General features: G+C 45.0%; 1 protein-coding gene across 2 annotated transcripts; it reads left to right on the top strand.

Annotated features, from left to right (window-relative positions):
• The first annotated feature begins 785 nt into the window (after positions 1-785).
• On the top strand, positions 786-24,034 carry LOC144689176 (protein FAM110B-like). Of its 2 annotated transcripts, none has more exons than XM_078556297.1 (2): positions 786-936; positions 21,915-24,034. In XM_078556297.1, the coding sequence occupies exon 2, from the start codon at positions 22,139-22,141 to the stop codon at positions 23,123-23,125; it is 987 nt and encodes a 328-aa protein (XP_078412423.1). In that variant the 5' UTR covers positions 786-936; positions 21,915-22,138; the 3' UTR covers positions 23,126-24,034. The 2 variants fall into 2 exon arrangements, with proteins under 2 accessions (XP_078412423.1, XP_078412424.1); XM_078556298.1 differs by having other exon boundaries at positions 786-1,001.
• Positions 24,035-25,275: the final 1,241 nt, after the last annotated feature.

The following is a 25,275-nucleotide window of genomic DNA, read 5'->3' as shown; positions in this document are numbered from 1 at the left end:
CTCAATCCTCTTTTTCTAACCTAATTTGCCGCCTTTTCAAATGCGGTGATGTTCCACTCATACAATGGATAATTATTGAGGTTCTTGCCCTGAGTGCCTCTGGTTTACGTAGAGCAGCTGAGGTCTGGAAACCAGCTTTCACGCAATCTGGCATAATTAAAGATGCATTTGACATTAAGCAACTCCTTCCAGGTGAACGGACCCTGGGTTTAGAAATACGTTGCTTATTGTCAGCTCCATGGCATTGTAAACAAATAGGTAAAGTGATTTAGAAAAACACTCTGCCTGCTAACACTTACTGATGTTCAACTGAAATTTTACCCGTAAAATCTAGTTATTTATAAGCATATTTTTCAGAGATCTACCTCCCCAATTTGAAATGGAAAGGGGAAAAGGCGGGAAGGGAGGGATTACATCAAGTGGAGGTTCAGTGCCCACAAAATAAAACTAAAGCTGGTAAAGCTGGACGAAGAGAGTGGAAGAAGACCAGAAGGAAAATAAAAGGAGCGAAGGAAAAAAATAAAGGAGAATAGCTTTGGGACTCCTCACTCCATGATGTATGGTTGCTGCATCGTAACACTCATCCCATTGTCAACAAATTCTGTTTTTGAGTTTCCCACTTTGGATGGGGAATGTTAAAATCCCGGCTGTGCCAATGCAAATGCCTTGTAACTGTAAGAACACTGCATATTCAAACCTGAAGGCTTTGAGCATGAAGGGGTTAACTTTGTTGCTGTCCCGCCCACAGAATTACAGGAAATCAGTTCTTTGTCAGACGAGTGCAAATGAAACCAGTCCAGACAAGGTGACAGGCTTGAGAAGTGGCTGGCGGGGGTGAGGTGATCTGGAGTTTGCACTTTCAGATCCTCCGCTTGAAGTTGTACAATCGACACTCTCAGTGCTTCGTAGCCCCGAAGAAAAAGGAACCTTTTGCAGGTAAATTACATGGAACAAATGCAGGGTTTGTCCTCTTTTGTACCTATCGTACTCAATTACGAAAGGTAAGTTTGGGAACTGTTTGAAATAAAACTTTTACGCTCACAAGTGATTATTTGACGTTACTTTTAATTTTGTATTTCTCCTGTCTCTTTTTTATCGCCTCTCTACTTCGAGCGATAACTTGTGGAAGGTAAAATTGGACAGGGGAGTATCTAGAGGCCATTTGGTTTCTCACCCAAATCGTTATTCGTTAGTAACCCTGGACAGTGAGTGTTGGGAGGAGATTTAACTGCAAGAGCCACCAACCCAACTGCTGTCATTCGGGGAGATTTCTTCGTGTGCTGTGTGTATTGCGATTGTAAACGCCTTTTTAAATACATTCGGAATTATACTGATCCAGTGCGCACATAAAATAATTCCCTCAGGTGACTGCTTAAAACTCCACGTAAGCTATGACCAGTTTTCTGGAAATTAGCTGGGCAGACTTGCCATTTAAAATTGCTGTGTGTGAATTTTCACAGGAAAGTCACGAAGTAATGTGTTTGCTTCTGTGACTTGTTAAAGGTAGAGGAGTAATTTGCTCCGGTGATTACAACTTAGAATTTCTCTTTTAGACCATCATGCTAATTCTGGCAATCAGCAGTTAGCCCTTCTCCATTATTGTCCAATTCATTCACATTACCATTGGTCAAAATCTTACCTTGGATTTAAGGTTCCACTCTGTACTCTGAAACAGACATATTTCTTCTCCCTTTCATTTATTCTTTCAGGGGGTGTGAGCATTACTGGCTAGAACAGTTTTTATTGCCCATCCCTAATTGTCATTGAGAAGACTATGGTGAGTTGCCTTCTTGAACTGCAGTCTGTGTGTTATAGGGATACCCACAACGCTGTGAGGAAAGGAGCTCCAAGATTTTGACCAAGCGACAGTGAAGGAACAGTGATGTAATTATAAGTCAGGATGGTGGTGGAGGGCACAGGTTTGGAAGGTGCTGTCGAAGGAGGCTTGACAAGTTGCTGTAGTGCATCTTGTAGATGGTACTTCAGTGATGGAGAGAGCGAACGTTTAAAGTGATGGATGGGGTGCCAGTCAAGTGGGCTGCTTTGCCCTGAATGGTGTCAAGCTTTCTGAGTGTTGTTGGAGCTGCACTCTTGTAGGCAAATGGAGAAAATTCCATCACACTCCTGACTTTTACCTTGTAGATGGTGGACAGGCTTTGGGGAGACAGGGGGTGAGCTACTCACCACAGAATTCCCAGCGTCTGGCCAGCTCTTGTAGCCGCTGTATTTATATGGCTGGTCCAGTTAATTTTATGATTTATGGTGACTCCCAGGATGTTGATAGTGAGGGATTCAGTGATGGCCATTGAATGTCAAAGGGCGATGGTTGGATTCTCTCTTACTGGAGATGGTTACTGTGTGGTATTTGTGTGGCATGAATGTTACTTGCCACTTATTAGCCAAGCCTGAATGTTGCCCAGGTCTTTCTGCATATGGACACAGGCAGCTTGAATATTCGAGAAGTTGTGAATGGTGTTGAGCATTGTGCAATCATCAGCAAACATTCTCACTTCTGACCTTATGATGGAAGGAAGGTCATTGATGAAGCAGTTGAAGATGGTTGGGTCTAGGACACTACCCTGAGGAACTTCTGCAGTGATGTCCTGGAGCTGAGATGAGTGACCTCCAACAACCATAACCATCTTCCTTTGTGCTAGGTATGACTCCAACCAGTGGACGTTTTTCTCCCTGTTCCCATTGACTTCAATTTTACTAGGGCTCCTTGATATCATATTTGGTCAAATACTGCCTTGATGTCAAGGTCTGAAACTCTGACCTCACCTCTAGAGTTCAGCTCTTTTGTCCGTGTTTGAACCACAGCTGTAATGAGGTCAGGAGCCGAATGGCCCTTGCAGAACCCAAACTGAATGTCAGCAAGCAGGTTATTGCTTTTTAAGTGCCACCTGGTAGCACTGTTGACGACACCTTTCATCACTTTGCTGATGATCAAGAGTAGGAGGATGGGTTGGTAATTGGCTGTGTTGAATTTGTCACTTGTTTTATGGACAGGACATACCTGAGCTATTTTCCACATAGCTGGGTAGAGGTCAGTGTTGTAGCTGTAGTGGAACAGCTTGGCTAGGGCTGTGGCAAGTTCTGGAGCACAAGTCTTCAGTACTATTGCTGGAATATTGTCAGGCCCCATAGCCTTGCAGTATCCAATGCCTTCAGCCATTTCTTGATATCATGTGGAGTGAATCGAATTGGCTAAAGACTTGCATCTGTGATGCTGGGGACCTCAGGAGGAGGCTGAGATGGATCATCCACTTTGCACTTCTGGCTGAAGTGTCACAAATGTTTCAGCCTAGTTTTGCGCTGGGCTCCCCCATCATTGTGAATGGGGAATTTGTGGAGCCTCCTCCTCCAGTGAGTTGTTTAGTTCTCAACCACCAACTGGATGTAGCAAGGCGGCAGAGCTTTGTGATCTTTAGGTTGTGGGATCGCTTAGCTGTGTCGACAGTATTCTGCTACTGCTGTTTGGCATGCAAGTAATCTTGTGTTGTAGCTTCACCAGTTTGACACCTCATTTTTAGGTATTATGGTGCTGCTTCTGGAATCCCTTCCTGCAGTCTTCATTGAACTAGGGTCGATCCCCTGGCTTGATGATAGTGGTAGAGCGGGGATATGCCAATTGTGGTTGTAAACAATTCTGCTCATGGTGATGGCCTACAGTGGCTCATGGATGCCCAGTTTTTAGTTATCAGATCTATTCTGAATCTTAGCACGGTGGTTAGCCATGCACCTCGATGGAGGTTATCCTCATTGTGAAGACGGGATTTCATCTCCACAAGGACCCTGTGGTGATTACTCCTACGAATACTGTCATCGGCAGATGCATCTGCGACAGGTAGATTGGTGAGGATGAGGTCAATGATTTTGACGACCAGCGGCAGAGTTGCAGGAAGTGAAAAGAGGGTTGACAGGCTACTGCAAACAATGGGATAGAACTTGTCGCACATAGATCATCTAGGAATTAATGACTTGGGAAAGTAAGTTGGAGTGTATTGCCTGGAAATTAAAAGGAAAGGGTTGTAAAGCTGTGTACTTTCTAATTTGTTCTTGGGCTGTGAACGTCACTGGCAAGGCCAGTATTTATTGCCCCTTGCTAATTTCCCTTGAGCTGGTAGTGGTGAGCTGCGGCCTTGAATGCTGTAGCCAATGTGGTATAGGTACATCCACAGTGCTGTTTGATAGGGAGTGCCAGGAATTTGAACCAGCAACAGTGAAGCAACAGCGATATAGTTCCAAGTTAGGACTGCGTGAGACTTGGAGGGAAACTTGCAGTTGGTGTTCCTATGCATTCACTGCCCTTGTTCTTCAAGGTGGTAGAGATAGGGATTTGGAAGGTGCTGTCGAGGGAGGCTTGGTGAGTTTCTGCAGTGCATCTTCTAGATCTTTCACACAGCTGCCATTCTGCAACGGTGGTGGAAGGAGCAAATGTTTCAGGTGGTGGATGGGGTGCTTATCAAGTGGGCTGCTTTGCCTTGAATGGTGTTGAATAATGTTTTGAATAAGATGCTTAAGTTAGAAGTATACATAGCAGCAGGAAGTACCGTAGAGTTAAGATACCCTGTATCAAAAGATGGAAATGAATTTAAGTTGCAATGTATATGATTTTTCTGAAACAGGAAAAACAGCGGAGTCGCTTCACATGTTCATAAAATATTAGATATTAAGAAAAGCGATTTGCTACCTGAAGGACAGAGATGAATAATAAATAATCTAGGATAAAAGCAAAATACTGGGGATACTGGAAATCTGAAGCAATAACAGAAAATGCTGGAAAAGCTCAGCAGACCTAACAGCATCTGTGGAGAAAAAAACAGGCCAAATTGAAGGAGGTGCAAGTGAAGCGCTGCTTCACCTGAAAAGAGTGCTTGGGCCCTTGGACGGTGAGGAGGGGGGAGGTAAAGGGACAGGTGTTGCACCTTCTGCAATTACATGGGAAGGTGCCGTGGGAGGGAGATGAGGTGTTGGGGGTGATGGAGGAATGGACCAGGGTGTCCCGGAGGGAATGGTCCCTACAGAATGCCGGAATAAATAACCTAGCTTCAATTAACAGGCAGAAGACAAGATTAACAATAAGAGGACCATTTTTGGGTATAGGACCATAGAACAGTTACAGCGCAAAGAGGCCATTCAGCCCATCGTCTCTGTGCCAGCTGAAAGAAAACTGGCTGCCCATTCCAACCCTACTTTCCAGCAACTGGTCTGTAGCTTTGCAGGTTACAGCACTTCAGATGTAGATCCAGGTACCCATTTAAATGAGTTGAGGGTTCCTGCCTCAAACACCAATCTGGGCAGTGAACTCCAGGCACCTACTACCCTCTGGGTGAAAAAGCTTTTTATAATATCCCCTCTAATCCTTCTACCAATCACCTTAAAATCTGTGCCCCTGGCAATTTCCCATTAGGGGAATCGAGTCTTCCCTGTCTACTCTAGCTAGGCCCCTCATAATTGTGTACACCTCAATCAAGTCATCCCTCAGTCTCCTCTGTTCTAAGGAAAACAACACTAGCCCACCTAAACTTTCCTCATAGCTGCAATTTCCAGCCCTGGCAACATTCTTGTAAATCTCTTCTGCACTCTCTCCAGAGCAATCATGTCCTTCATGAAAAGCGATGACCGGAATTGTACACAAAACTCCAGCTGTGGCCTAACCAGCGTTTTATACAGTTCCAGCATTACATCCCTGTTTTTATATTCTATACCTCGTGCAATAAAGGAGAGCATTCTATGTGCCTTCTTTACCACTTTTTCTACTTGTCCAGTCACCTTCAGGGGCCTGTGGACATGCACACCAAGGTCTCTCACTTCCCCTACCCCTCTCAATCTCCTCCTGTTTATTGAGTATTCCCTTGCTTTGTTTGCCTTCCCAAAATGCATTACCTTGCACTTCTCTGGATTGAATTCCATTTGCCACTTATCCCCCCCACTCAACCAAACCATTGATATCATTCTGGAGTCCACAGCTCTTCACAATTGACTATGCGACTGATTTTTTTGTGTCATCTACAAATTTCCCAATCATGCCACCCACATTTTAAGCCCAAATCATTAACATATACCACAAACAGCAGGAGACCCAATGCTGATCCCTGTGGAATGCCACTGGAAACCACTTTCCATTCGCTAAAACATCCGTCAATCATTACCCTTTGTTTCCTGTCACTGAGCCAATTTTGGATCCTACCCGCCACATTCACCTGTACCCCATGGGATCTCACTTTTCTGACCATGCGGGACCTTATCAAGTGCCTTACTAAAATCCATGCAGACCACATCCACTGCACTACCCTCATGAATCTTCCTTGTTACTTTCTCAAAAAGTTCAATTAAGTTAGCAAGGCATGGCTTCAAGGCACTGCTTTCTCTTAACAAAGCCATGCTGAGTATCCCTGATTAATTCATACCTTTTTAAGTGACAGTTTATCTTGGCTCAGAATTAATTCTAATAATTTGCCCACCACCGAAGACAGACTGACCAATCTATAATTATTTGGCCTTTATCTCGCACCCTTTTTAAACAATGGTACAACGTTCACGGACCTCCAATCTTCTGGTGCCTCGCCTGTATCTTGTGAGAATTTGAAAAATGATCCTCAGGGCATCCGCAATTTCCTCCTTCCCTTCTTTTAACAGTCAGGGATGCAATCCAAAACAAAAACAGAATTACCTGGAAAAACTCAGCAGGTCTGGCAGCATCGGCGGAGAAGAAATCAGTTAACGTTTCGAGCCTTCATGGCCCTTCGGCAGAACTGAAGCATAGTTAGGAGAAGGGAGAAATATAAACTGGTATAAGGTGGGGGGGGGGAAGAGAGAAGTTGAGGGTGTGGTGATTGTGGAGATAAGCAGTGATAGGAGCAGATAATCAAAAGATGTCACAGACAAAAGGATCAAAGAGGTGTTGAAGGTGGTGATATTTGTCTAAGAAAAGTGCTAATTAAGAATGGAAGTCAGGATACTCAAAGTACAGCTCTAGTGGGGGTGGGGTGGACAGACTAACAAGGTTTTAGTTTTAGATTTAAAAATAATGGAAATAGGTGGGGAAAGAAGAATCTATATAAATTATTGAAAAAAAAAGGGGGGGGGAGAAATGGGGTGGGGATGGGGGGAGGGGGAGTTTAAGATCTAAAGTTGTTGAATTCAATATTCAGCCCGGAAGGCTGTAAAGTGCCTAATCGGAAGATGAGGTGCTGTTCCTCCAGTTTGCGTTGGGCTTCACTGGAACAATGCAGCAAGCCAAGGACAGACATGTGGGCAAGAGAACAGGGTGGAGTGTTAAAATGGCAAGCGACAGGGAGGTTTGGGTCTTTCTTGCGGACAGACCGCAGGTGTTCCGCAAAGCGGTCGCCCAGTTTGCGTTTGGTCTCTCCAATGTAGAGGAGACCGCATTGGGAGCAACGAATGCAGTAGACTAAGTTAGGGGAAATGCAAGTGAAATGTTGCTTCACTTGAAAGGAGTGTTTGGGCCCTTGGACGGTGAGGAGAGAGGAAGTGAAGGGGCAGGTGTTGCATCTTCTGCGTGGGCATGGGGAGGTGCCATAAGTGGGGGTTGAGGAGTAGGGGGTGATGGAGGAGTGGACCAGGGTGTCCCGGAGGGAACGATCCCTACAGAATGCCGTCGGGGGGGGTGAAGGGAAGATGTGTTTGGTGGTGGCATCATGCTGGAGTTGGCGGAAATGGCGGAGGATGATCCTTTGAATGCGGAGGCTGGTGGGGTGATAAGTGAGGACAAGGGGGACCCTATCATGTTCCTGGGAAGGAGGAGAAGGCGTGAGGGAGGATGCGCGGGATATGGGCCGGACACGGTTGAGGGCCCTGTCAACGACCATGGATGGAAAGCCTCGGTTAAGGAAGAAGGAGGACGTGTCAGAGGAGCTGTTTTTGAAGGCAGCGTCATCAGAACAGATGCCACGGAGGCGAAGGAACTGAGAGAATGGGATGGAGTCTTTACAGGAAGCGGGGTGTGAGGAGCTGTAGTCGAGGTAGCTGTGGGAGTCGGTAGGCTTGTAATGGATATTGGTGGACAGTCTATCATCAGAAATTGAGACAGAGAGGTCAAGGAAGGGAAGGGAAGTGTCAGAGATGGACCATGTGAAAATGATGGAGGGGTGGAGATTGGAAGCAAAATTAATAAATTTTTCCAGGTCCCGACGAGAGCATGAAGCAGCACTGAAGTAATCATCGATGTACCGGAGAAAGAGTTGTGGGAGGGGGCCGGAGTAGGACTGGAACAAGGAATGTTCCACATACCCCATAAAGAGACAGGCATAGCTGGGGCCCATGTGGGTACCCATAGCCACACCTTTTATTTGGAGGAAGTGAGAGGAGTTAAAGGAGAAATTGTTCAGTGTGAGAACAAGTTCAGCCAGACGGAGGAGAGTAGTGGTGGATGGGGATTGTTTGGGCCTCTGTTCAAGGAAGAAGCTAAGGGCCCTCAGACCATCCTGGTGGGGGATGGAGGTGTAGAGGGATTGGACATCCATGGTGAAGAGGAAGCGGTTGGGGCCAGGGAACTGGAAATTGTTGATGTGACGTAAGGTGTCAGAGGAATCACGGATGTAGGTGGGAAGGGACTGGACAAGGGGAGAGAGAAGGGAGTCAAGATAACGAGAAATGAGTTCCGTGGGGCAGGAACAGGCTGACACGATCGGTCTGCCAGGACAGTTCAACAATTCAACAACTTTAGATCTTAAACTCCCCCTCCCCCCATCCCCACCCCATTTCTCCCCCCACCCCCCCTTTTTTTTTCAATAATTTATATAGATTCTTCTTTCCCCACCTATTTCCATTATTTTTAAATCTAAAACTAAAACCTTGTTAGTCTGTCCACCCCACCCCCACTAGAGCTGTACTTTGAGTATCCTGTCTTCCATTCTTAATTAGCACTTTTCTTAGTCAAATATCACCACCTTCAACACCTCTTTGATCCTTTTGTCTGTGACATCTTTTGATTATCTGCTCCTATCACTGCTTATCTCCACAATCACCCCCCACCTTAAACCAGTTTATATTTCTCCCTTCTCCTAACTATGCTTCAGTTCTGCCGAAGGGCCATGAAGGCTCGAAACGTTAACTGATTTCTTCTCCGCCGATGCTGCCAGACCTGCTGAGTTTTTCCAGGTAATTCTGTTTTTGTTTTGGATTTCCAGCATCCGCAGTAGCTTTTAGCTTTTTGTTTTTATATCTGGGATGCAATCCATCTGGCCCTGCTAATTTATCCACCTTCAAGAATGTTAGTCCCTCCAGTACTTCCCCTCTTGTTATGTTTATTGTATTTAATATTTTACACTTCTCCTCATTAACTAGGATGTCTGCATCATCCAGCTCCTTTGTGAAGACAGAAACAAAGTACTCATTGAGAACCCTGCCCACATCTTATGCATGAACGCATAAGTTACCTTGTACATCTCTGATAAGCCCTACCCTTTCCTTAGTTATCCTCTTGCTATTAATGCACTGATAAAACATCTTTGGGTTTTCCTTGATTTTAACCACCAATATTCTTTCACATCCTCTCTTGCTTTCCTGATTTCATTTTTTAGGGTTTGAGCCTCAAGTGAATCTGTGAGCTATGGGTATCAAACAGGTTGATTTCTTCAGTTTTAGAAGGCTGAAAATTGGCCATTTTCTACAAAAGTTAGGCCTTTGTCTAAGGCAGGAGGGAGCTGATCCTAGAGTGGGGTGGGCCTTTTTGGAGAGTTGGCTGGCAGCAGGCTGCTGTAAATATTTTGTGGGACCAATTGCATCCAATTACCCCTATTCCCTTCTATGTCCTTTCTCTGTGCCTCTATAAAGACTACTGTTTTGCCTTTAAATAAATAGTCCTTAGACTTTGCAATAGATATCCCTCAACATATTTTATCAAATAAGCTCATGGGCGAATGAAGAGATATGAAAAAAATAGTTTTTAAAAAATGGAATGGAACATGTCCATGCTCGTATGACTCTCACATGAGCAGAAACATGTTATTAATAAAAAATTAAAGTTTTTATTTTATTTTCATTTGCTTTTGGAAGCCTTATCCTGCCTGTGGATGAGGTTTCCAAAAATATGCCTTTTCGTCTGCCCACCATTAATGTTAGGTTGGACGGGCAGTGAAAATTTTAATTTAATCGATTACTCAATGGCCTTAACGGGCCTTTTACTTGTTGGCGGACGCGCTGTCAGCTCCAGCGCGCGCGCGCTGACCGAAATATCGCGCAACTGCGCATTGACATCGGCACACTCGGCTGACATCAACACGCGTCATTTCACACTCAAGCGGGTTGGGCGCACACCCACCCGCTGAGCGAAAATTTCTGCCTGTGAAGTAGATAAAATCAGTGAATTTATTTTAATATTTTATACTGCCTATAGGGACTGCAAATTGGTCAGAGTATTTTGGTCTTATTGATGCAGCATGCACACAGGGTAACATTTCAGCTCTTGTGCAGATAACTTTTAAAAATTGTAGTGTAATAGTGAGTTAAGGCATTAAATGAATCAGTCTACAACAGAAAGAACTCCAAATAACTGACTTGGCTTGTAGAAACGTTTATTTTATAGCTGTTTCAAGGAAATTAATTGGAAAAGGAAATTAATTGAAAAAGGTATCCTTTCAATAAGAATCACCGTACTAAATTGTGACATTAAAGACTGTATCAAGCAAGCTACATACTAGCAGACTATAGTGTCATTTTACTAGGACAAAATTCATCATTTACATGCAACCTCTATTCATTACGGAATTCATCTGGTGTCTTCTCTATTGTGAGCTTTTACTTTGCTCTTTTCTTGTGCTCATTGGATTTGAGGATCAAAGGTGGCTTCATCTTGCACAATACAACTTTTACTTTTCATATTGATCCTCAACCTGAAGACATGGAATAGACATTGTTAACATCTTCGCCTTCTGCTTCAACTATTTCTTCCTCGAGGGTTAGTGAAATGGCCATTCTTCAGATTTGATTTGAAGCAATCAAATCATGTCAGCCTCAATGGGTGACGTGTTTTTGAATTTTGCCTCTGGAATTCATAATTCTTCCTTTCACATGAATATCAGTTACTGCACAATTTGGAGCCTTTCAGTTTTACAGCCTGTACAGCAGCAACAAAATGCAGCTGTAACATTCAATTCTTCCTCAAATTTGGTTGTTCTCCCCATAATGAATCCTTCCATGATCAGAAAAAGCTTCTTTCTCTAAGCAAGAAAAGAATAGCTCCAATTTTATATATTCCTATTTTAAGAATCTACAGTGAATGCACTGAGGGCAGTCAAGGAAATATGTATAAGGACATTAAAGTTATAGAAGCACAAGGCATGTCTTTACACGGCTTGCGATACCAACTTAATATTTGCACAAGTTTATTCCTATGGAATTGTAGCAAGGCAGAATTTGTTTGCAATGGAAGCGTTGCCCGCTCTCCAGAGAACCAGCGAGAGCCCTGTGTGCCTCTGATGAGGTAGGCTGCACCAGAATTAAGTGCCCATCAGGCATTTAAGTGGCCGGTGACAGGCTTTCATTGGGATTAAGACCACGGGGGTGGAAATTCCACTCCCCGCTCCCAAGGGCTGCTGGCCAATTAGAGGCTGGAAGCTCTCCATTACCATCAGCAGCTGTGGTAGCTGCCGGCAATGCACCCACCAGAGACCCAGGCTCAAAAGTGGACCTCAGGCCAAAGGTGAGTTCGAGTGGAATGGGCAGGGAGTGGCTTTCAGCGAGATGTCTCTTCCTGGTTAAAAACAAAAAACTGCGGATGCTGGAAATCCAAATCAAAAATAGACATACCTGGAAAAACTCAGCAGGTCTGGCAGCATCGGCGGAGAAGAGCAAAGTTGACATTTCGAGTCCTCATGACCCTTCAACAGAACTAAGTAGAAATAGGAAAGGGGTGAAATATAAGCTGGTTTAAGGGGGGTGGGTAAAGAAGGCGGGGGGGGGTGGTGTTGTTGGGACAAGCAAGCAGTGATAGGATGAGATAACCAAAAGATGTCACAGACAAAAGAACAAAGAGGTGTTGAAGGTGGTGATATTATCTAAAAGAATGTGCTAATTAAGAGTGGAGAGCAGGACAAGCAAGGTAGCTATAGTGGGGGTGGGGTGAAATGAACAATGGGTGGAATACATTTAAAAATAATGGAAATAGGTGGGAAAAGAAAAATCTATATAAATTATTGGAAAAAACAAAAGGGAGGGGGAAGAAACGGAAAGGGGGTAGGGATGGAGGAGGGAGTTTAAGATCTAAAGTTGTTGAACTCAATATTCAGCCCAGAAGGCTAAAACCCACTTTCACAGCCATATTTCCTTTCTCAGTGACTGTCTCCGTCTCCGGCTTACCCCACATGGATTTCAACTGAAATTCCATCCCTCATGTTTCGAACCCACCCAGGATTACAGGTATCTCCGAGACATAAAACGTTTCTCGGACTGCTGTTCCCGTCGCATTCCCACCCTCTTTCCGTTTCTTCTCCCTCCCTTTTGTTTTTTCCAATAATTTATATAGATTTTTCTTTTCCCACCTATTTCTATTATTTTTAAATGTATTCCACCCATTGTTCATTTCACCCCCCCCCCCAATATAGCTACCTTGCTTGTCCTGCTCTCCACTCTTAATTAGCACATTCTTTTAGATAATATCACCACCTTCAACACCTCTTTGTTCTTTTGTCTGTGACATCTTTTGGTTATCTCCTCCTATCACTGCTTGCTTGTCCCAACAATCCCCCCCCCCTTTCTTTACACCCCCCCCCTTAAACCAGCTTATATTTCACCCCTTTCCCATTTCTACTTAGTTCTGTTGAAGGGTCATGAGGACTCGAAACGTCAACTTTGCTCTTGTCCGCCGATGCTGCCAGACCTGCTGAGCTTTTCCAGGTATTTCTATTTTCGTTTTGTCTCTTCCTGGTGCCGGGTCTTTCGGTCAGGCACTGAGTGCCTTTGAACGAGGGACCCCCCCAGAAGCCCTTCAGGCTCCCCACATGGTGAATCCTCCACCTGCTGCAGGTTGAATACCAGCGGTGACAGAACGAGATCCTTAAGTTGCCAATAATTGTCGCCGTAAGGGCCACAATTAACTTCCGGGTGGGAGGGCTGTCCACATTCCTTCCTGCTCCAGACTTAAGCAGGCAGAGATAGTGGATTTCCCACCCCACACCATCCTGTCCAATTTAAATGCCCCCCACCCCCAACCTTGCTCCTCCAAACTCGTTACCAGAGAGGCATTAAATTCCTCCTGGGAGTCATTTTGATAATTTTCTACTGTTCCATGTTTTTGTTTCCGCTGCTCAATTTCAGATATGGCTGATTATGCACTAACAATCACCATTAAGCAAGTTTCAGTCCTTAACATGTTGTGTTAGAACAGTGGTTGTAAAGAATTCCACGCATATTTATCCCTAGATTTAATTATAGATATTTTGATTAATGAATAGGATAATGAACTAGATATTGTATATTTTTTCTGGAATATACATGTATGGACAAAAATGTCTTTGGCCCTTAAAAGTTTTAAATCGGACTAATTCAGAACAGTAACGCATAAATTGGATTAGATTGAACTATGAGGACAGTTGCATAAATTAGTCTTGGTTTTTCCACATGTATCAAAGATTAAGAGACGATATAATTGAGGTGGTTAAGATAAGTATAGGATTTGATAGGCTAGGTTAACTGTTTCCTCTGATGATCAGTTCAGAACAAGGAGGCACAATTTTAAAATTTGATCCAAACCAGCAGGGAGGATGTCAGGAAGCAATTTTTCACACGAACAGGAGTGAGAATCTGAACCTAAGAGCAGAATTTTGAGGTCGGCGGGCGGGCCCGGGAGCGGCCAGGAAAAAGGCCTGCGATCGGCTCCCAACTGAGGCCTGCCCAATGTGAAACATGGCTCCTCACTGGTCGGGAAGGGCCAAGTGGGGGCCTGTTGGCCGCCGAGTCCAATGGTGACTCGGTGGCCGGTTTGAAAACAGCCCAGGCAGCCCCAGGAAGGCTGCCACGGAAGGACGTCTGTTCTGCGTTGTCAAAATTCAAGTGATGGAGTCGAGTGTGGCTGGACACGGCAGGCGAGAGGGCAGGTCAGATGGGAACTTGGCCTCCCACTTTTCAGATGAGTGCCTCGTGGTCCCATTGGAGGAGGTGGCTGCCAGGAGATGGGAGGCGGAGGCCACTGCACCTCACAAACAAAGCATGGGAGGGGGTGCCAGCGCAGGTGAGCAGCCATGACATGGTGCGGCGCACATGGGTGCGGTGCTGTAAGCACCTCAATGACCTGCGCTCAGGAAGGGCGAGTACCGTGTTGGTATGGGTCAGAGTCAGACTCCGATATGCCTTGCGACCTGTCCCTCAGCCGTGGTTGGCCAGGCTGCAATGGCGCTGCAGGTAGAGAGTGGGCTTCGTCCTTCGTCCTTTCAGTAGAAGATGAGCTGTAACCAAGCAGAGAGGGCACGGACAGGTGGAGGCCTGCCCAACGTGCTGCTGCTCACCAGGTATGAGCAGGATGCCCTTGAGTTAGAGAGCCAGCACGCGCCACATGCAACTGGGCGTGGAGAGGCTGGGGTGTCAGACGAAGGTAAAAGCTCAGTGCACAGAGGTGAGAGTTTTGGATTGTGCAACCATTCTGGTGTAGTCTCTTCATTGATGGGAGCCTCAAACCTGGACTCCACATTGATCATTGAAAAACGATGGCACCATGATGCAGATCTCCATTGTCTCACCAGGGTGCCTGGCATGCACAGTGACAGTGTAATTACTTTAATTAATGACACATCCTTGTTCCTCCCTTTTAGATTTGCCAGCACACATTCGCTGTCTGGACCCTGGAGGGCCACCCCTGACCCTGGAGGACCACTGGGCTTCTGTTGCACCTGCATCACACCCACTCTCCTGAGAACCTTGCGAGATCCATGAGGGTCTGTGTGCCATGGTCTCCGTTGTGGAGAAATCCATGCGGAGCATCAGCACTGCGTTGACCCTCATGGCTGAGCGCACGGCCTCCTCCATTGAGAGAGCAGTGACTCTCATACAGAGGCAGCTCCAGGGACAGAATCAGGCGTTCCTGGGGTTGCTCTTGGACCTGCAAGCCCTCACACAGGCAATGACCTCCGGTGGTCAGTGCCAGTGTGGGAGATGGATGAGGCACCCAGTACCCCAGCTAGGTGCCTATCCATCAATGGGGAGCAGGGAGGTCCAGAGCAACCTCATGTTGACGCATGAGCTGCTTGTCGTCTCTGCGAGCTCCTCTCTGGATGACGGCAGCAGCTCCTGTGCCCCTCCGTCAGTGACGTCACATCTGATGAGGCTGCGATGATTGGGGAGATACCAGCCATGGCACTGGCCACTCCCTCCCAGGCGGGGCCAGCACAGGCTCCACTGGCCAGAGGACGACCGCCAAGGTTATTAAGGCCAACAAGACAGCAGAGTCAGCAGGCTGTCTCCAATGCTGCTGCCAGCGAGGGGGGTGGGGGCGCACCAAGAAGTAGCTCTCGCAAACATAAGTTAAAGGCACCATGAGCGCAAGAGGGACAGTTCATGGGTGATTTTCTGTTCATTTATGTTTGGCTGAAATGTCTGTTGATGTGGTCATCAACAACAGTTATGCTTTCAATTATGCTTTCAATGTGAAGATAACATTAAATTTGCTTTGGCACTGATGGCCTGAGTATGCTTCACGCTTTTTACTCTCTGATGCAGGGTATGCCAGTATGTACTGCTGGACCGTGAGTTACTTGATACTTTATTGCACAGGCATTGAGTGGACTTTAAGTGTAAATGAAAGGGTCACTTCAGACATCCGGGATGGAGGCGGCAGCCCTGGTGTGAGGTGGAAGCTGATCTTTGGCAGCTTAGCTGAAGGAGCATTTGATCGAGGCGTCCCTGCCTCCCTGGAGGTTACCGAGCTCTGCCTCCACACCCTCAGCGTTTTCCTCACTGTGCTCCTCTTCTGACTCACCACTGGATTCATCACCTGTAGCCTGTGCAGCTGCAACAAGATCATCTTCCTCCAGTGGGTCCACCCTTACCAGTGCCAGATTGCGTAGAACGCAGCATGCACCCACTCTGGGCGTATTGTTGTGCCCCTCCTAAGCATTCCAGGCATCAGAAATGCATCTTGAGAAGATCTATGGTCCTCTCTAACACCATCCTTTTGGAGGCATGACTCGTATTTTAACGCTGATCCACCTCTGTTCTTGGGTGGGGGAGAGGCATAGTGAGCCACCTCTTCAACGGATAGCCCTTGTCACCCAGCAGCCATCCATCCAGTCAGGCTCGGCACCTGAGGATGTAAGCATCATGGGGGCTGCCAAGGCACCTTGCACAGACTTGCAGAATCTGCACACTGTGATCACACACTATCTGCACGTTCATGGAGTGGAAACCCTTCCTGTGATGAAGGCACCCGGCTGACCCCCGGGCGCCTTGATGGCCACATGTGTGCAGTCGATGGTGCCCTGGACGCGGGGGAACCCAGCAATCGCTGCAAAGCCTCTGGCTCACTCAGCCTGGCTGGCCTCATTGTGCGTTAAAGAATAAAGGTGTGTACCCACCTAAACAGAGCTTCTGTCACCTGCCACCTGCTCGACGCAACTGTGGACAGCTGATTGGGAGACTCCATACAGCCCCCCACCTCCCCCCGCCCCCCCCCACCCCCACCCCCCCCCCAACACACACACACACACACACACACACACACTGAGCCCTGGAAAGAGCTGGAGGCATAGAAGTTGAGGACCACTGACCTTCAGAGCCACTGGCATGGGGTGTCCACTCACACAGTCGGAGCTGATCTCTGGCCCGATCCTCTAGCAAATGAAGGTCACGGTCTCCCTTGAGAGACAGAGCCTCCTTTGGCATTGCACCTCTGACATATTGAGGTAGCTGTATAGCCGCCTGTAAACCCTGGCAGCAAGATAGTGGCTTCTTCTGCGGCCCCTTCCGCCTTGGGCTACCTACTGGCCCTGCGCCACTCATGCCTTCGCCTCTCCTCCCACAGATCCCTCCCCTGGAAGCTGCATTGGGATACCTGGCCCCCTCCCATCTGCCCCACTCTTCCTCCTCAGTGGAGGTGCCACCAGTGGAGACCACAATCCCCATTACCAGGGTAACGGAAGACTATCTGATACCTGGAAGAGTCCACATGGTCTGAAACTTCCGGGGGCCTTTGGGACACCTAGGAGACCTGAAATGAAGCCTGGAAATGCTAAGAATGAAGCTCTGAACAGAGTTGAAGCTGCCATATACCAATAAGGCACCAGCAACAAACTATCTACCAAACTCCTCACTACTCACACTGGCAATGCTGCTGACCCTTTTTATCCCTCCCGTGGTTGAAGTTTTTGAAATTGTCGGCTGGCCGCCTGCCCGCTTTGCCCGTGCAATGAGTGCAAAATGACAAGGGCAATGACAAATCAGCATCAATTGACTTTTTAATGGCCTTAAGTGACCTCTTAATTAATGTTGGTTGTGGCTCCGGCACCCACATGCGCCCGCAGACCGAAATATTGCACGAGTGAGCGATGATGTCGGGACACTCGCCTGACGTCATCGCGCGCTATTTTATGCTCAAGTGTGTTGGGCGCACGCCCTTACGCCGAGTGAAAAATTCTGCCCTAAGTCTGGTAAATGGAGTTAAAATGCAGATCAACCATAAGCTAATTAAATGGCAAAACAGGCTCAAGGAGCTGAATGGCCTACTCCCCTTCCTATGAAACTGACCAAGAAAACATATCCATTAGCACTATGTGCAACCCAGTGAATAAAATGCGACATTGATATAGCCATTCGCTGAAGTTCAATTTTACCACCACAGTTACTAACAGTTATCCCTTTAAAACTGGATTTCTTTATTAACCATCAAAGAATTAACCAGGAAGTTTGGGATAAAGGAGCCTAATATCCATTTGCTATAGTTTATCTTCTCTGAAGACATTGTCCGGGTCACAAACTTCAACTCAAGATTTATGCATTTGTACTAATTGTTGTAATAGTATACTTTCTTTGGAGGTGTGGAGGAGAACCACCAGTCACATAGTCAACCTTAATCCTGCTCTTGTGGCCGCAGTGTTGATGTAAGTGGTCCAATCTGGTCCAGTTTATCTTCTGGTCAACGAAAGCACTCGAGTGCTGATGATGGAACATTTAACAATAGTAGTGTCTTTTCAATGTCAAGAGGAGATGGTTAGCTTCTCTTGTTCAAAATGGTCATTACTCACTTGTGTGACATGAATGTTATCTGCCACTTGTCTTCCCAAGCATGGATGTTGTCCAAGTTCTGCTGTAGGCTGTAATGAGCTGCTTTGTTATTGGAAGAGTTATGAGTGGAGCTAAGCATTAGAATCATCAATGGGCAGGCCCATTCCTGACCTCATGATGTAGGGAAGGTCAACAATGAAGCAGACTAAGATGGTTGGGTGAGGACGCATACCTGAGGAACTCCTGCAATATTGATATTCTATAATATCCTCAAAAGTAGTCAAGGATAGAGGTCCAGCAGAATTTATCACTTTAATTCATGATCATTGTTTCTCATTAATGTGTTAGTCTTGGATCAGTGGTCAGCATGCTTGCTGCTGAGTCAGAAGGCTGTGGGCTCAAGCTCCATTCCATAGGCTTGAACACAATTTGGCACATCAGTGCAGTGCTGAGTAATTGCTGCACTATCAGAGATACTGTCTTTCAGAAGAAACATTAAACTGAGGCCTTCTCTGCCTTTTTGGGTGGACGAAAAAGATACTGCAGCACTATTCAAAAATGGGTGGGGGAATCTCCTAGTGTCCTGACCAACATTTATCTGTCATCCAACACGCAAACACAGACGATCTGGGGCATTGATTTTGTTGTTGTTCATGGGGTCTGGCTGTGCACAAAGTAACTGATGCATCCCTACAACAGTGCCTACACCTTAAAAATATTTCATTAGCTTTACAGTACTTTAGGAAGGTCTGAGTATGTAAAAGGTGTTATATAAATGCAATCTTAGTTAATGCCATAGAACTACGACGCCAATGGATTTGCCCCAGTCTATCCCTTAACATCAATTACATTATTTTATATCCTCTAAGGTTAATAGAGCTATAGTTGCCTAGCTAAGATTTATCACTTTTTTAAGTATAGATACCATATTACCTGTCTCCTAATCTGAAACCTCACAAGTTGACAGATGTTTTTGCGATTGGAAGGCTGTTTGCCGTGGGGTTCCGCAGGGCTCAGTACTAGGTCCCCTATTTTTTTGTGGTATGTATTAATGATTTGGACTTAAATGTAGGGAGCATGATTGAGAAGTTTGCAGATGACAAAAAAGAGTTGCTGTAAATTTTTCTAAATTTCCTAAGTATCTGAAAAAGAGGATGTGAGGAGAGGGGGAGTGGCAGTACATGGATTGCTCCTGAGGAGAGCCAGCATGGGCACGATAGGCCAAATGGCCACCTTCTGTGCTGTAACAATTCTATGATTCTGTTCTATAAGTGCCCAGGGATTTCTGTATGCCAGTAAGTACTAAAATAAGCAAGCCCAGAATATTACTTCAAATTAAACCAAGAAAGTAGAATCAGAGGACATATAAGATTAAAATAGAAATCGGAAAAACTCAGTGCTCTCTAATTAAATAGATTCAATCTCCTGAGGGCTGTATTTCATAATCCTGGGTTCTGCCCCACTCTGTCAGGATGGGGAGGGGAATGGGGGTGGTGTCTGTCTGTCTCTTTGCCTTTATATGTCTCCCATTATCTTTCTGTCTCGCTCTTTGTTTTTCTCTCTCTTACTGAATGACTGTGACGTTCAGTTTAATATATTTGCTATGGCAAGTTTTACGTTGAGTAGAGACTTTTTAAGACTAAGTACCTTTTTGTTTAATGTTAGATTAGGGAGCATTTATTTAATTTCTGATTACTGGAACTAACTTGTTCAGTCCTGACTTGCCCATTTCCATAGCACCAGCATAGGCATAATGTGACTTTAAAGATATAGAACAATGTTCTGGCACTTTAGATATGTGCTATTCCGTTCTAAAAGGATTACTTCAGTTTTGGTTCTGCAAGAACATGTGAAGCTAATAATTAAAGTGCACTTTAGGTTTGATATTAATTTATTGATGTCTCCACAATTTGGTTAAAGAAAACTTTGTAAACTGTCACTGTCTCCATAAAATGCTAAATGGCTTCAGTTTAGAAAAATATACTACAGGCTTACATTGTTTGTGTTCTGGAAAACAGCATTATGGTAAAGTTATTCTGTAAAAGACACAAGATACAAGATTTATACTTGGAGAGAAAAGAAACCCTTTCCCTCCATTGGCAGAACTTGAGGCCTGCCTTCACCTTCCATGCAGTAGCCTCAGGAAGTGGCTATAAGCCACCAAGAGGGGAATCCTCCAGGGACCCAGACAGTGCCTCCACCTGCCTGATCCCATGCCTATCACTTGTTTGCAGCAGACAGGGAAGCAGCAGCAGCCCTGCTGGAGCCAGAGCTCGAGAAAAATCTGATCACGATAGTGAGGTAGCGGTAGGGTTCACTGCCCTGAATTTTCATTTATCCTCCACTGTGGGGGAGAATCCTAGCCCTAGTGCAAGCTTTATGCAAGTGAACAGTACAGGATTTTGGATGTTTTGTTGACCCAATTTCACAATTGGTGTGTAAGAGTTGCTAACATGGATTCTTATCATTCAGACAAGATATCTCTTTGTGATTAATATTAATCCCCTAATCCCAAAGTAGTACCTGATTTTTTTTACCCACTCCAAATAGGAAATGGGACACTGTCAGAGGTGCCCCATCTGTTGGATGACAAGGTAAACTGAGGCCCTCTCTGTCAAAGATTCCAGGGCTGCATTTTGAAGAAGTATAGTGCTAACCTGCTCAATATCTACTCCTTAGTTAACATCCCTAAACTGATTATCTGGTCATTTGTCTTAGTGCTGTTTGCGAGACCTTGCGGTGTGCAAATTCACTGTTGTGTTTCCTGCAAAATAACAGTGATTACACCTCAAAAGTATTTCATTGGTTGTGAAATGTTTTGAAACATCCTGAGGTTGCGAACTCTAAATTCATTTCAATCAGTTCAAATTTTATTGTCCATTCAGGAAATCATTGTGGGTCCATGCTTGTTCATTTTTAAAAATCACATCAATGAATAGTTAACAATGAAAAAGAAAATTACATTTCAAAAATCTAACTGATTAAATACATTAAAAACTATTTTGTTGCATTTAAAATAATCAATGGGACAATAAAGGTATAATAATCACGCACATAAATACAAGTTCTTTATTTTACATTTATTGCTTTTGCAAACTCTTCACTTCCTCATCTTTCACCGGGATACCCCTGTTGACTTTAAAATCTGTGATAGGTGAGGGTCTTGGTGGAAATTACTGTATTCATAAATTTTCATATCACAGCAGGAGTTGGGTGGATAATTTAAGTATGAGTACTTATGCCACCTCACTGGGTCATTCTGCGAATTTTCCATCGGTACTTGCCCTGCCAAAGTTACTGCCCTGTTTCAGTGTTTAAAAGGGCTGCTTACCAACCTCCCTGCTCTTGGATATTTTCAGTCACCCAGTGTGCCGGATTAGTAGGTTGGCGAATTTCATGTTAGACCTATTCCTGGGATATCAGCCATACGCAAGACCAATCTACAAGGGATCAGTTAAGGGATTCTCTCCAACTGCTGACATGTTTAAATTTTTAATATTTTTATCATGGAACAGGTTAATAGATAAAGTATACTTGTCCTGCACTCAGAAATCAGTGGGTTTGATTCAGTTGGGCAGCTAATGTGATCAACTGACAAGGCAGGTTTGGTGAGCAATGTGTGGAATTTGTTTAAACTTAAATAGAATTTAGCTCAACGAGCAGCTTTTGTTTGTTGAGGTTTTTTGGATTTGTGGAAATTGAAGCTTAAAGTTTATATTAATATTCCTTGTCTCTTTCAGACGACTGGAGACATTCACAAGGCTGTAAGCAGGAAGCAAGTTAAAGCAGAAACCTAGAATCTGGCCAGTGATTAGGATACCTGGTGAAATTCTGTTGGGATTTTCATTGACGCATTCAGCTGGTTGGATAGGAGAATGAGCCTGATATCCCAGTAACACTGAGTAAATGTGAATACTGAGCCCAGGTCCCTGGTTACAGCAAGCAGAAAGTGTTAAAGCAGGAAATGCTGAAACAAGCCTCTGTTCCCCCTACTTTCACCTCAGCAATTCCTTTCCGGATCCTGAACAAGGGACCCGATTATTTTCGGAAGCAGATGGAGAGCAATAGCCGGAAGCCAAGTGCAGTGGAGCGTCTGGAAGCCGATAAATTAAAATATGTGAAGAGCCAGCAGGTAGCAAGTACCCGACAGGAGCCAGTGAAGGCAAGTGAACCCGTCCTGTCCCCTGCGATCAGGCAAACCCTCCACAGCCCCAGGAAAGCCCCTAGTACTGGAGCCCGCAGGACAGAGAACGCTGATTGGAAAGGAGCCTTGAACCTGGAGAGTCTGAAAAATCTAATAGATGACACTCCAAACCTGCCAGCAAACCAGCCAGGCTCTGCGGAACGGGCTGCCAATTCCAACTCTGGAAACTTGCAAAGCCACGGATATGTGAAGCCTGGGAACAGCCTCAGGTCTGAACTACATAGCAGCGTTTTTGTACCGGCTCATAATGCAGCAGTGAGACGAGTGGATGTGCGCCCCAATGTGAGCAGGTGTGTCCGGAGATCACCATGTCCCTCTGTGGCCAGGTCGAGGCTTTCATCTACCACCAGCTCCAGGGGCTCGCCAAGGAAAGCCTGCCCCGAGCTGGCTGCCCGGCAACAGCTCTCCCTGCACCGCTCCAAGTCTGACCTGAGTGACCGCTACTCCCGCGTCAGTGCCAACTTGGAACGATTCTTCAACTACTGTGGCCTGGACCCTGAGGAGTTGGAGAGCATGGGGATGGAATGCCTGGCTCGAGCCAGCTCTGATATAATATCCCTCAAGCTATATAGCGCTAGCAACCTCAGCTCTGAGTACAACCACTCCCAATACAGCAACATGGTTGAGGAGAGGTCGAGCGAGCGCATCCCCTATGGGATCTCCATTATTGAGCGCAATGCCAGGGTCATTAAGTGGTTGTACAGCTGTAGGGAAGCCAAGGAGTCACAGAGAGTGTCACCTGTATAAGGTGGTCCTGGGCAATGGAGAAGAAGCAGAACCTGAGACTCCATGACCTTGTCTTTGATGTTGAACTCACGATTTCATTGAGACACTGGAACTCAATTTGCTTATTACTGCCACCTACTATGTTTAGTGGTATATGTTTTACTGGGCTGTCCTGTTCATGGACTGTGTAAACTGTGAATATAAGACTCAACAAATTAAAAACTTTAGATTGCAGTGTGTGTGTTTCAGCCTGTTAGATATTAACTGAATTCAACTGGATAATTCATGTGATTTAGTTCGAAAATATGCTGAAGAACTTCCACTGAAGATGTGAATGAACCTACCACTGAACCAAAAAAAAGGCCTAGTTTTTTTTTAACACCAGAATTTTAAGTAGTTAAACTAGCCAAATGTATTCAAAGAATATGTACAAATCTACTTCTATCTGGTAAGTTTTATTAAAGCTTAAGAATAGTGAGTAAAATAGCATATGCTAACATCTGGGAGAAAAGATAGCTTGAGCCTTGGGTACAAATGTTTACCCCAAACATTGCATCATTCCTCTTTCAGGTATCGATAGACTTGCTGTGTTTCAGATTCCAAATGCTGGGATGTTATCTTCCTATCTGTGGTATTAGTAAATGTTGTACTTTATTGAGAATTAAATGTTACACTAGAAATCCCTTCTTGTCACACTCTATATATGCATCTCACATGAGAGGCTGGTTTTATTACTTTTCTATCTTTGTGAATTTTGTATATTATTTAAAGATTGTAATTTGATATTTTGCTACTGTTTTTAATTAAATGTCAATAAATGTGGTTTTGAGCATTCAATATTTTGAATTTAACCTTTGCTGAGTATACTTGATATTCTGTGTAAAGCATGTTGAATTTTAATCACCGTACACTATCGGTCCAGCTAGATTCAGCCTACCAGTTCAAGACAGCTTTGTTTTGGCCATAAAATAATACCAATGTATTCAAGTGTCCAATCCTAAGGACCATATTTTCGCAGATTTGTGAAGACTCCATGCACCTTTTAAAAATGACAGACAGGACTTGGATGCAGAAGTCCCGCCCCCATTTCTGACACATCCCATTTTTGCTGGTGAGGAAAGGGAACAGATTGCAATTCACACGGGTGGGAAACCTATACTCAGCAGAGCCATTTGAACTTGGTGCTGTGTTTAAACCGACACCATTTTGGTTGGTCCAAGAGCCTTAATCCACACTGTGGGATTCACAAATTATCTGTAAAACTGTCATGATCTGAAGTTTTTTTAAATCCACTGCTCTTTAAACATGAAAAATAGGCTTAAGCTGTCAGTGAGAGTTTAAAAAAAATCCGTCTGCTGGACTCCTTTGATAGGCCATCTAACATAGGTTAAAAAAATATTACCATCTGTTCATGTAGTTTCAATAGAGGTCTTTATTTATATTTCCCAGGGGCTGTTATTATGTTATTACAAATGCATGGCTGAGTTTAAAAAGCTATAATTATTTCAGCAGAGGTTTCTGAGTTCACAGTTTGACAGCTTAAAGAGGCTGTTAAAGGAATACCTGTCCTTGATGGTCTAAAAAGAAGTTTGTTTTTATGCGAGATTAACCACTTGACATTTAAGAAAAAAAACTTTCGGCCTCACGAATGGGTGTTTTTCTCACAACTCTCATTTTACAAACTTGATGGTACTAGATTGTTAGATATTTTTTCATCTCCACATGGCTACTGAGGTCCACCCATGGTTGATACTGGTAAGTGACTATAGGTGGCATGGGAGTATGAGGGGGGAATGAGTTGGCATGGAGAGAGGGTAGGAGCACGAGATGGCATGAATGTGGCCTGGGTGTATGAGAGCATGGAGAGAGGGCAGGGGGCATGTGTTGGCATGGAGTTGCTAGGGGGTGGTGTAATGGTGAGGGCTAGAGCATCTAGCAGCTTCTAAAACTGGGACGGTCTCAGAGAACCGAGGCAGGCCTTCTAACCAGCCCACCCCACCGCTCGTCTATTCCCATGGCTGCCTCGGAAATGCTTCCAAGGTTGGCGGGACTCGATCCCACCCCGCCTCCCCAGAGTGAAAATTAGGTCAAACGGGGCCCTCTAAGCTGAGGCAGGTGTGTTAAGTTGCAAAATTTCTCAACTGAGCTACCCACCTCAGTAGTGAAAATTC

Source organism: Cetorhinus maximus, chromosome 13 (genome assembly GCF_964194155.1).
Source record: "Cetorhinus maximus chromosome 13, sCetMax3.hap1.1, whole genome shotgun sequence".
Lineage (NCBI taxonomy): Eukaryota > Metazoa > Chordata > Chondrichthyes > Lamniformes > Cetorhinidae > Cetorhinus > Cetorhinus maximus.
Note: the sequence above shows the minus strand (reverse complement) of the source record. Positions and strands in the feature narration are given on the sequence as shown.

Excerpts from the sequence above, each read along its gene's own strand:
- LOC144689176 (XM_078556297.1), top strand. The coding sequence starts at position 22,139 with ATGCTGAAACAAGCCTCTGTTCCCCCTACTTTCACCTCAGCAATTCCT.